The sequence below is a fragment of the Chiloscyllium plagiosum genome, chromosome 17 (genome assembly GCF_004010195.1).
Source record: "Chiloscyllium plagiosum isolate BGI_BamShark_2017 chromosome 17, ASM401019v2, whole genome shotgun sequence".
In the NCBI taxonomy this organism is placed as follows: Eukaryota; Metazoa; Chordata; class Chondrichthyes; order Orectolobiformes; family Hemiscylliidae; genus Chiloscyllium; species Chiloscyllium plagiosum.
Genome location: NC_057726.1, coordinates 42,662,302 through 42,675,178, shown reverse-complemented (window position 1 = coordinate 42,675,178; position 12,877 = coordinate 42,662,302). Strand labels below are relative to the sequence as shown.

General features: G+C 38.3%; 1 protein-coding gene across 3 annotated transcripts in view; it reads right to left on the bottom strand.

Annotated features, from left to right (window-relative positions):
* nkd1 (NKD inhibitor of WNT signaling pathway 1) overlaps positions 1 to 12,877 on the bottom strand; it is a 105,331-nt gene that overhangs the window by 91,538 nt on the left and 916 nt on the right. The window contains exon 1 of one of the 3 annotated variants that reach the window (XM_043706959.1): positions 213 to 271. The exons of the other annotated variants lie outside the window; for them this stretch is intronic. Within the exon in view, the coding sequence (XP_043562894.1) occupies positions 213 to 215 (3 nt within the window). The 5' untranslated portion in view covers positions 216 to 271. Of the gene's footprint in view, positions 1 to 212; positions 272 to 12,877 lie in introns of those variants that run through there. 3 annotated transcript variants of the gene reach the window in all.

Here is a 12,877-nt window from a genome sequence, read left to right as displayed (position 1 = left end):
TAGCTTCCACCCACAAAGCTTGTTTGCACTTAACATCAGTACACTGGGTTTGCACTGGGTGAGGTGCAATGTTAAAAGTCAATACTGATGAAAAACAAGACAGGGTCACATTTCTGAAACATTTTAAAGATTATACAAGAAGTAATTAATGGAATGACTACTTTCTCACAAATTTTAAAAAAATGTTAAAACTAAATAAGCCATTTAATTACCATCAAAATTGTTCCAATCAATTAAGTTTGGGAGTTGCACAAGTTCTTAATGAGTTGCAGGTTGCAAACTCACAGAGTAGGAACAGAGAACAGGAAAAACTCGCTATTTCCACCACTCCCACCTCTTTGCACTAAAGCAATTTAGTCAACTGCAGCACCCCCTACTGGTATCCCACGTGAGAATTAGTTCAGATCAGATGTCTGACCCCAGACATCCTTTACTAAAGTGGCTTAATAGCGAAGCAGTCAATATAGTCACACAAAGCCATGAAGTCACTAGAACAAATAAACACCTAAATAAACAAGTAAGAAAACATCTTGGGCACAAAAATTTCTTTAAAACAGCTTTATCCTTGATTAGCTAACTTGTCTCTTTTGTCCACAGGGGCTACCTGACCTGATGAGTGTTTTAAACTTTCTCTGTTTTTGTTGCACACATTACTTTTTTTTAAAACCCGCAGTTAAACAACCTGTGGTTAGAGTTTCATTACAATAGGGTGCATCAGTGTTACATCAATACATTTTCTACAGATGTGGAAATACAGAGACACCAAGAAAATAATGGAAACTCCCTTTGACATGATGAATGCATGAGAAGAAAAACAACATTATGAATTGGGCTAAATTTCAATACCACATTATTTATTTGAACTCAGATGAATAATCATCTAAATGGTTGAAAATGATTTAATCTAACAGGTAATTAATTTATCAACAAATTCAAAGCCTACTTAAGTCAGCCGAATAATTCCTCTGTTCTGACTTATGTCAAGAAAAGCCTTAGCTGCAAGTTAGCTTTTGTGGTGACTGTCCGTACAACAGGCACCCAAGCTACCAACAGTAATACATTTTGAGTGTCTACTGAAGCCTCAAAATATACTATGCAACTTAAAACATATACTTAAAAATTTAAGTTAAAACTATTGATCTTTGAAGTTTTGCTGAAACCAAACTTTAGAAATATTGATGCAAAAGGATGGAGGGGGGGGAGAAGAGAAAAGAAGAGGAAGAAAAAAAAAATCTGCATTCCCAAAGGTACTGTAGACAGGAAACATAACTTCAGTGGCACATGTTTCAAACCCCAAAGAGAGATAATTCTGCAAGCGTAAAGCAGTTATTCTTCCAAACTTTAAAATCCAGCTTTTAAAATCTCAAAAACCTAAAAGGAGGCCTGATGCAAGTTAGCACACATAACTAGATTTTGTTGTGAGAGAATATAAAGAAGTTGTTTGTGCAAAAAAGAACAGATAGCAGTGATTCCAGATCCTGTTGTTTCTGTACTATGCTCTAGGCCTTCCCATAGTAAGTAATCTTGAAACAAGCATTTTTCTTTTTTATTCCCTTTACAATTAAATTTGAATATTTGATATTTTAGGTTTTAAATGTCTAAAACCAGAGTGAAATGCATTTCCAGCTGTTGCCCTTCACTCCAGGAAAATGGACTTTGTATAGAATCTTCTCAGTCATACCCTGTGCATTTTCAATGTGGCCCCAGCCCAAGGGACAAAGCTTTCAATGAATCCCAAAGGGAAGTGCAAAAGAAAAGTTGTGTAATAGTCTATATCCTGCCTAAAGAAGTTGGCAGAGCTTACAAGCTGCAAAATGTCCTTCTTCCAGAAACAAACATTCATTGTGCTTTTATATATTTTAATCATCAGTTCGTTGCATCAAAGTTCTGTATGCTTTACAAATTCATAACTGTCTCTAGCACTGGAGAAACCTACACACCATTCAGAATTTGGGAAGTCAAAACAAATCGAATTGTCTTTCTTAAAATTACTTGGAAACCCAATGCTCACGATCAAAATAGCTAGCTGCAAAAGCAGCATCTTTGTGATGTTACTGTTGTTTATTCAAGAGTAATGGAAGAGAATCAGCTCAAAGAAGCAAAAAAAGCTGCAGTCCTAGTGAACTGTGTTCTGCAAGGCCAGTTTTTAAAAGGAATCATGTAATCTTCCAGAAATACATGTGAATTTCTACTTCCTCTCTCACCATTGATTGTAGATCAATTCTGCAGAGTACTCTTTTTTAACAAATTGATAGCTCAATGAAGATTTCCTGGTGGAATTATAGAGTCATAGAGACGTACAGCACGGAAACAGACACTTCGGACCAACTTGTCCATGCCAACCAGATATCCCAACCTAATCTAGTCCCACCTGCCAGCACTTGGCCCATATCCCTCCAACCCCTTCCTATTCATATACCAATCCAAATGCCTTTTAAATTCTGCAATCATACTAGCCTCCACCACTTCCTGTGGCAGCTCATTCTACACACATACCACCCTCTGTGTGAAAAGGTTGCCCCTTAGGTCTCTTTTATATCATTCCCCCTCAGCCTAAACCCATGTTCTCTAGTTGTGGACTCCTCCACCCCAGGGAAGAGATTGTCTATTTATCCTATCCATGCCCCTCATGATTTTATAAACCTCTATAAGGTCACCTCTCAACCTCCAATGCTCCAGGGAAAGCAGCCCCAGCGTATTCAACCTCTCCCTAGAGCTCAAACCCTCCAACCCTGGCAACATCCTTATAAATCTTTTCTGAACCCTTTCAAGTTTCACAACATCTTTCTGATAGGAAGGAGACCAGAATTGCATGCAATATTCCAAAAGTGGCCAAACCAATGTCCTGTACAGCCACATGACCTCCCAATTCCTGTCCTCAATACACTGACCAATAAAATAAAGCAGACCAAACGCCTTCTTCACTATCCTATCTACCTGCAACTCCACTTTCAAGGAGCTATGAACATGCACTCCAAGATATCTTTGTTCAGCAACACTCCCTAGGACCTTACCATTAAGTGTATAAGTCCAACTAAGATTTGCTCTCCCAAAATTCAGCACCTCACATTTATCTAAATTAAACTCCATCTGCCATTTCTCAGCCCATCTGATCAAGATCCTGTTGTAATCTGAGGTAATCTTCTTTGCTGTCCACTACACCTCCAATTCTGGTGTCATCTGCAAGCACTAACTATACCTCTTATGCTCACATCCAAATCATTTATTTCAATGACAAAAAGCAGTGGACCCAGGATCGATCCTTGTGACACTCCACTGGTCACAGGCCTCCAGTCTGAAAAGCAACCCTCCACCACCACCCTCTGCCTTTTATCTTCAAGCCAGTTCTGTATCCAAATGGCTAGTTCTCCCTGTATTCCATGAGATCTAACCTTGCTAACCAGTCTCCCGTGGGGAACCTTGTCGAACACCTTACTGAAGTCCAAAGAGATCATGTCCACTGCTCTGCCTTCATCAATCTTCTTTGTTACTTCTTCAAAAAACTCAATCAGGTTTACCCGATTACCATATTTTATTATATTTATGGTTTTTCCCAAAGCTGGCAATCTATGGAGTGTGTTCAATGATCATTCTAGTGGATAGGTCAGGGTTTTCAAACTTGCCAAGGGAAGAAACTCCACACAGCTGCGACTTTGACAAATTTGTTTAAGTGTATTAACAGTGACATTCCTACCCACCAGCACTGTGTGGTCAACTTCACCGTGCAAACCATGATCAATCAAGCAGCCAGTTCAACATCGGCTTTTGATAATACATTATTTTGTTTTCAAAAAAATCTAGTTAAAACCTCTCTGCATCAGTGGAAACATTTGCACAGGCTTTTTCAAATGGTTTGAAACACTGCCCAATTGAAGACAGATATGAAACACCATTATCCAATTCATTCATCTGTGGTAGTTGTGTGATGTGAAGGTCTCACTGGTTCAAAATGCCAAGTTACAGGTGCTGGTACTTTCTCCCCCCACTAAAGGCAAGTGCATTTACTGGCTGGATCTTTTATGGGGTGTGTTCTTTTAATCAGAAAAAGCAAAATAATCCGGAACCACACTACACTGCATCTGCAACTAGGAGGTGGCTACCTGAAAATTAATATTCCAATAGTTTTGATTGTTAATGTCTGGAAACAGAACTCAATATCATTAATGCTTGGCTTTGAAAACTCAGGTACTTATCTCCATTCCATGGAGCTGTCGAGTATCCACTGTGCCTTGCTGACACCAATCCGCACGGCACAAGCTTCAAAGAATCAGCATAGAAAGAGGCCAGACAGGCACTCTGAAAGAGCTATCCTATGAATTCCACTCCCTGCTCTTTCCTATATGCAAATCCTGCAAATTGCTCTTTTGGAAAAAATATTTCCTTTCAGAAGTCACTATTGGAACTTCTCCCAAAACATTTTCAGTCAGTGCACTCCGGATCTTAACAACTATGCGTAAAAACATTTCTTATACTCCCTCTGTTTATCTTGCCAATTATTTTAAATCACTGGGGTCTTCTGAATATCAACCCACCTGCAGTTTCTCCCCAGTCATTCAATCAGAACCCCTCAATTTAAATGTTTTGTACAAAAATACTGTACATCAAAAAGTAAACTGGTGGGACCCTGACAGTGAGCACTGCGAATATGAAACTCACTGGCACATGAAGCAGAACACACTAACACATTCAAGGAGAGGGTTAATGCAAACATAAAGGCAAAAGGGATTAGAGAATTTATGGGCTGGAAGACAAGAGTTGAGTAGAGTGAGGCATGCACAAGGAGTACAAACACTGGTATAGTGCAGTTGGACTGAATGGCCTGCTTCCTTAATGTAAATTTAATATGATTCTACACAAGTAAAATCTAACAAAACTTAACAGTTAATCTCAACTCTATGTTTTATTTTAGAACATAGATACTCATGCAGATGAAGAAAGAAAACTGCATGACAAATATTGCTTCTTTAGAGACGTACAACTTCAACGCTTGTGACCACAACATATCTATTCGAACAATAGGTTTGGAAATAAATGTTGATTTCTCCATTTCAAAATGTTATACTTAAGGGCATCTAGATCACAATGCTTGGTTTTTCCTTTACATAAATAATGTATTTTGGACAAGGAAGATTATTTGACCTAAATTAGTTTATCATCCAGAAACACCCTACAACAACTCTTTTGCAACATCCAATTATTTTGCAAATACATCCAGTGTTTTTGCCTTTGCCACTCTATCCCCCTACACATTAATAGCACAGAGGTGGAATGAGTGGAGAGTGTCAAGCTCCTGGGAGTGATCATCCATAACAAGCTTTCTTGGACTCTTCATGTGATGCACTGGTCACAAAATCCCAACAACGTCTCTTCTTCCTCAGGCAGGTGAGGAAATTTGCCATGACGGTGAATACCCTTGCCAACTTTTACAGGTGCACCATAGAGAGCATTCTGTCTGGATGTATCACTACCTGGTATTGGGACTGTACCATTCAAGATCGGAGACAGTTACAGGGAGTGGTGAACGTGGCCTGGACAATCACAAAAGGCCAACCTCCCATCTACAGAATCCATCCACTAGGCCCGCTGTCAAGGAAAGGCCGCCAGCATTCTCAAAGATCCATCCCACCCTGGTAATGTTTTTCTACAAGTCTACCATTGGGGAGAAGGTACAGAAGCCTGAACACAAGCATCAGCCGGTTTGGTAACTGTTTCTACCCTACTGTTGTTAGAATACTGAATGGACTCACAAACTCTAACATTCGCCTGTACCTGTGTTTTTGTTTTTGCCGGTTTACCCATTATTTACTTATCTATGCTACTTAACTCTGTGATCTGCCTGTATTACTCGCAAGACAAAGCTTTTCACTGTGCGTCGATACACGTGACAATAAATTAAATTCAATTCAAATCGTTGAATTTCTCAATCTTTGTCCTAACGTAGCCATTTACCAGTTTAAATCTATGACATCACTATCCCCTCCAAACACCTCTTCACTCAATTCATAATTTAAAGTAATATTGACTGGAGTTTACTTTTTCCACGTCATTTACCATTTTATTCCTGGATCAACCTCCATGATCTAACTATGTATAGTTTAATTGTTCAAATGTAAGAAAGTTTTTGGCACTTTACAGACCTATTCATTCAGATGCTACACATGGTCCGTTTGCAATGCATCTCAAGGAAGTACTTGCCAAATTGTGACTATTACATTAAATATGCTTTTGTTTCAGACACAAGTTCAAGTGGCTATTATTTCCATCATCCAACCAAGTACTAGTCTAAACAACCTCATGCTTTCTATACAGCAATGCAACAGAATTTAGAATTGCAGATTGCCAATTAACTAGCACTCTCAACTTTTGTTTTAAAAAAGTGATCTACATTTCTTTTCATAGAGTCACAGAAATGTACACCACGGAAATAGACCCTTCGGTCCAACTTGTGCATGCTAACCAGATATCCTAAATTAATCCAGTCCCATTTGCCAACATCCCTCCAAACCCTTCTTATTCATATACCCATCCAAATCCCTTTTAAATGTTGTACTTCCACCACTTCCTCTGGCAGCTCATTCCATACATGCACCACCCTCTGAAAATGTTGCCCCTTAGGTTCCTTTTAAGCCTTTCCCCCTCACCTTAAACCTATGCCCTCTAGTTTTGGATTCCTTGATTATTCACCCCCAGCTCATTCCATACATGCACCACCCTCTGAAAATGTTGCCCCTTAGGTCCCTTTTTAAGCCTTTCCCCCTCACCTTAAACCTATGCCCTCTAGTTTTGGATTCCTTGATTATTCACCCCATTCATGCCCCTCATGGTTTTATAAACCTCTATAAGGTCACCCCTCAGCCTCTGACATATCCAGCCTCTCCCTACAGCTCAACCCTGGCAACATCCTTGTAAATCTTTTCTGGACCATTTCAAGTTTCACAACATCGTTCCTGTAGCAGGGAGACCAGATATTGCATGACTGGGTATGATGGGTATTCTGTATTTTCACCCCCAAAGGATCCATAACACTAGCACTCTCATTTCCTTTGTATATTTGCACAGTATCTCACTCTGAAGTAATAAATATATTTGCTACATTTTAGGGTCTGCCAGTAATTTAGACAATGAACAACTGGAAGAATAACAACATTTGCAGGAAATCTTTAGAAGTGCATTAATACTTACTGTGTGGTCAAATGGAAATTTTTCAAAACTAATACACATAAAAACTGTAGAATCATTGAAACATTTAACATTACCTAGATTGTCATTTGCATTTTCAAAATGTAAGGCTTCCATCAATCAGTTTCAGTGTTGATTTCAAGACAATTTAGTGTGGAGCATTTAGGTTCATTTTATCTGTACAATTAGCTGAAGAGGAAAGATCTGCAAAACAGTCATGAAAGGAGTTGGGAGTGGAAATTGGATAGCTCACGGCATGATGGGCTAAATAGCTACTTCTCATATGTATTGTTCGATTATTCTAGAATAATGTATTATAAATGGGCAGGAAATTCTTTACTTGACAAAGTTCCCAACTACATTTTCCAAATATATTTCACATGCTACCCAATGATAGTGAATTCAATATGACATCAGGAAAATGCAATTTAATAAGTTATTGGGTGGAACTTAATAAATTAATGCTTAATAATGTTAGAAGAACTAATCAAATGCACAGCTTTGGGTATATTTTCATATTACACACATGCACTCGACATAAGGTGGAATTTCATATGATGTCAAAACTTCCAAGAACAATTTACTCATTTTAAATCTCCACTGATGTAAGTTGCCACAAGATGATGCTACTGCCATTTCACAGGCACTATTCATGATCTGAAAATCTATTCTCTTTAAATGGGTACTACAGTTTTGCCTCTGCCACCGGACACTATAGCAAATATAAACTCAATCTGGTTAATCCCTTTGACCTTTCAGTAAGGTTGGTTAATGGGTTTCTACAAAGAAAGCCTATGTAAGACATGTGCCTGCTAACAGTTTGATCATTTGTGTAAATAAAAGCCTACAATTCCCAGCCACATTGAGTAGAGAAGTACCCAAAATTATTGATTATTTTGTTGGTCAGCCACTAACAGCACCAAATATATGAAACAATAAATAGTTAGAACAATGTTATCGATCTTTCTCATTTACTTAGAACAGCAGCAGTGCCATAACAATATATCAAGTCTTTCAGAAACAGGAATGGGGAAAGTAGAGAGAGAATACATTATTAAATAAAAATTCTCTCTTTTCACACTTTTAAACTTTTTATTGTACAATATTCCAAAGGTCCTTGTCAAAATGCTTTCTTCAATGATGCTCACAGTGAGATTCAACTAAAATGCTCCACAGAAATTCTGTAGTGATCAAATTTCCTCCAGTAGAACTTAAAATCTCTTTGGGTCTCCTTTTGCCATACTGTGATCACAAAAAAGTCTCTAGTGAGTGAATTAAAGATGTTTTTAATGGTATGAATAAGAACTATAATTAAGGGAATTAATTTCTTATGCTGAAGTTCTGAATTAAGTCCAAAACAGCAGTGAGGGAGTTCTACACTGCTAGAAATGACATTTTTTCAAAAGTAACATTAAATCAAAGCATTGTGAGCTCTTGTAGATGGATAACAAAATAATCAATAACTTTGGGTACTTCTCTCGTAAATGTTTGTCACTCTGAGGAAGTGGAGTAGAGTATCCCTATTGTTCTGGCCAATATTTAACATGCAATAAACATCACAAAAAAAAATCATTTGGTCACAAAAAAAAATCATTTGGTCATTCTCACATTGTGTTTTGATAGTGCTTACTGTGTGTAGATTGATTGCAATGTTACATTGGTTATAAAGTGTGGTGATGTTACAATGAAGTAATTTTGAAGTGCTTTGAGCTTGTGCAATGGTTGTGAGTGCTATATAAGTACAAGTCTCTCTTTTCTTTCCTAGCAGCATTTTAGAATGAAAACTTCAAACTGTAAATAGTATGTCTCCTTTCTCAGTCATTTAATAACACAAAAATGTATGCAACATAACTACAATCTGCTTTACAGAAAATAGAAGATAATAAAGTAAAATTGTTATCATTTATACGGTTTTTCAAAACTTGCCAATGAAGCCACCTGGAGTTTGAAATAAATTAAATTGAAAATTACAACATTCTGTAATCTCTCATGACATTAACTAAATTTGAAGAGTCATAGATTAGACATAGGACAAAAAAAAGCTAGAGAAATATTTATCTATCATCATGCCACTGGTTAGTGAACATCTGAATCTGAAAGAAAAGTATTATTGAAAAAGTTTGAAGAAGGACAAAAAATAAAGAGTAGAGAAATGTGCAATGCAATCCAAACATCTACCAGGTTTCTGTACAAGTTTTGCAGCAGGTTATACCAGGAGCTTACCCTATCCAAAAAACACTCACAGGAACAACAATGTACCACGGAAAATGCTTTGAAAGCAAGTGTCCTTGTAAACCTATACAAGTGCACAAAGCTACATACAAGGCAGCTGTAACATCTCAATATTTATTTGGAGTGTGAACTGAGATAGTGGTAGTTATAGTTTTTGACACCTTCCCCATAGGTGTGGGCTACTCAGGCTCTTCAGCCTCCTCTGCCAGTATCGATCACAATTAATCCTCTACTTCAACACCATTTTCCTGTGCTATCCCTACATCCTTTGATATTGTTAGTATCTGTCACACCACTCAGCATACACTATAAACCTGTCATTTCACATTTTGGTAATGATACCAAAATAATTTAGAAGAGATCTTCTTATACTGCTACAGACACACTCAATGCAAATAGAACTAAATGAAAAACCGCCAAAACAAATTTTAAAACATTTCTTTAAAAACTCAATAACTATTGCACTACCATTTATTTTTCAAAAACAGCAAAAAGACCTCTGGCAATCATTAGAAATCTCATTAGTTTCCAAAAGCAGTAAAACAGGACTTTGATACAGCTACACACATACAGTCACTCCTCCTGCAATGCACAGTGAAAGCAAATATTGCAATTGAGAATTCTCACCAACCCGGCTGTTAAAAGTTCAATTCAATCTACACTCATGATGAAGCTGGTAATAGTAGTGTTATGCCAAAGCTGCCTGGCACAAAATTGTGTTTACTCCCTCAGACAATGAATTATGGTGGGGTATGATTCCACAACCAGTTTTTACTCCATTGAACAAGTGGCAATTTTCATGTGAGAATATCAACACTGAATGCTGGTGGCTACTTGATTACAAACACAATATAACCAACTCTGATTCTATTCAGACCCACCATTCAAAATGACAAATTTCTACCAAGGGCTGCTTGACCAAAATTTGGGGGAAAAAACTTCACTGTTTTCCCCCACCCCCATTTCCCAACATAAAACCAGAGACAATTTTATAGGGTCCCCCAAGCCCGTGTTCCCCCATGATTTCCACTTCCACACCCAACGCCTACAGCTGCCTCAGTCAGCAGTGATCAGTGAATCCAGCATAGACTGGTGAATCCCAGCCTGGGACCTTCATGCTCTGCATGCCCCAATACTACACCGGGTGGTGTAGGTTTACTCACTTGTGCCACTAGGGAGCCATACCACAGCATTAAATAACAACAGTGCATTATAGTTTTTGACACTTTCCCATAATTTCTATTCCATAGGCAACACTGACAAGCCCCACAGAATTATAACAGTCTGCACTCTGGAGTTGAATCCAAGTTGTGCAGAAGCTCTTATACTATAGGCATTCAACTCCAATTAGCAATGTAACCTTTTGTTTCTGAGACAATTTTCATTTTGAAGTCCTGGCCTTGCTTACCTAGGACAATGAAATCTACATGACTTCTTAGGGATATACGAATTACAACTGACAATTAAAATGCATCAGACATCAACTGATGGAAAAAAAACATCATTACACTTAACACTGATGGCCAAGTTTAACAAACTGCGGAATGGAATCTGCAGACTTTCAGATCCCTTGTCAGGAGGCAATTGGAATTGCATGGCTTCTGTTACTTTTCATCCAGCACTCTGCAGGAAGTCAAGATACAGTTTCATTCCATTCACAAGAATCCAGCACAAGCTGATGAATTATTTTCTCCTTTTCTTGCTTTTATTAGCAGACGGGACAGAATGGGAAGGGTGGGGGGCGGTGCAGGGAAGAGGCCTTTAAAAAGAAAACGCTTTTCCCAGTGGTAGGAAAGTGCAGCAGCCAAGAAAGTCTTGGCTCTACGTGTGGATTTGTCTCCTGTAATCCATTCATTCACTAAGAAGGGGACCAGATGCAGGATTAGAGAAAATTCCAAGCTGCCTTATTACAGCCAGCTTTAATAGGCATTCAAACCCATTTGGAGTCATCAGCTTTATCAACAAATTATCATCATTCTAGGTAAATTCCATTCCATTTGTATTCTTTAAAATGTTTAAAAAGTCACATAAGGATTTAAACAACATTTAGGTGTGCCAGTTTTAAATCTAAGTCTGTACCAACTACCATTAAACAATACAAAAGCACAAATATAAAAGTCACTCAATGTCTATTAAATGTCAACATGCCTACAACAGGTTCAAACTGTAAGCAGCATCTACAGCAAACAGTTAATGTACTTGAAATAACTTCTAATAACTTTTGCTTTGATACCACATTTGTCAATACGCTTACACAATTCAAATGTATTTTCCAAGTTTCCAAAGGATTAACTGTAACCACTTCAAAGCTTTGCCTCAACAATGACATCAGAATTGCAGCCTCAACACTCTCTCTCTCTCTTTGCACAGATAATGACCAAGCTCCCGTTTTCATCTTTTCTTTCAAGCTTTCGATTACTTCAAAACAAATGATGTGCACTTAGTCAGATTTTGATCCAAAATGCTTCAATTTAAAATGCAGCATGTGCCAATACCCCACTGCAAATTTACAAAGGGGGCAGAACATTTAAACAAAAAGACAAAAAATTAGCAGATGTTCTGGACATTCATGTAATATGCCTGTCCCAGGAAAATACAGATTTAAAAACAAATTTAGTACAAAACATAGCTCCAAAGTGATGTGGATCTGAGTCTTGCAGGCATCTTGCCAGAATCAAGGTTCTTTGATGCTGGAAAAATATCCTCCAGTTAGAGTACACTTGTAAAAGTGCAAGGCAATATCTTTAAATAATATTTTCTTCAGTGATCACCTGGACTTTTCCCAACCTACAGGCGCCGGTTTTAACTTTTCAAAATGATCCTCTCTTTCACTTCCACTCTATTCCCCAAGAAAACTGTCAAGAAAGTTGGTTCCACACCTGGCTCCCCATGAAAGCCTGGGTCAAAGAATATTTCAGACATCTGCACACATTTTTGGGAGGGGGGGGGGGGGGAGTGTTGGTGGAAATGAAAAGAACATCTTTCAGATCACACATCAGCTCTGAGCTTGAGCAGCCTAGGCTGTTAAAAAGAAACAGGCATGCACAAATGGGAATTTCTAACACTTTCCATATGACATCTGAATTGCGGCTGTTATGTGTACCAACTGGTACCATGCAAAAATACCCCAAAAATCTACCCAAAAGCATTCTTTTTACAAAATCCTTTTAGGGAACCCGCACTCTCTAGAGTCTTGTTCAGCAAAATTGGGCAACAGTTATTTAACCCGCCACTTTTGGAAGAGTGCAAGTTAATCTCTGAGTGTTAAATGTATTTGGTGCCTTGAGTTCAGCCAGGCAACTTCCATCCAGCCTCATTTCCAGATTTTCCTAAAGACAGCATAGACCATGGGAGTCACCTTCCCTCCCTTTGATAAAGTGAAGGCGAAGTGAGAAGCACAAAGTAGGAGAGAAGTGAAGAGAGCAGGTGGAGAAGGGGAGATGGGAAGGGGAGAGAAGGGGGTGGG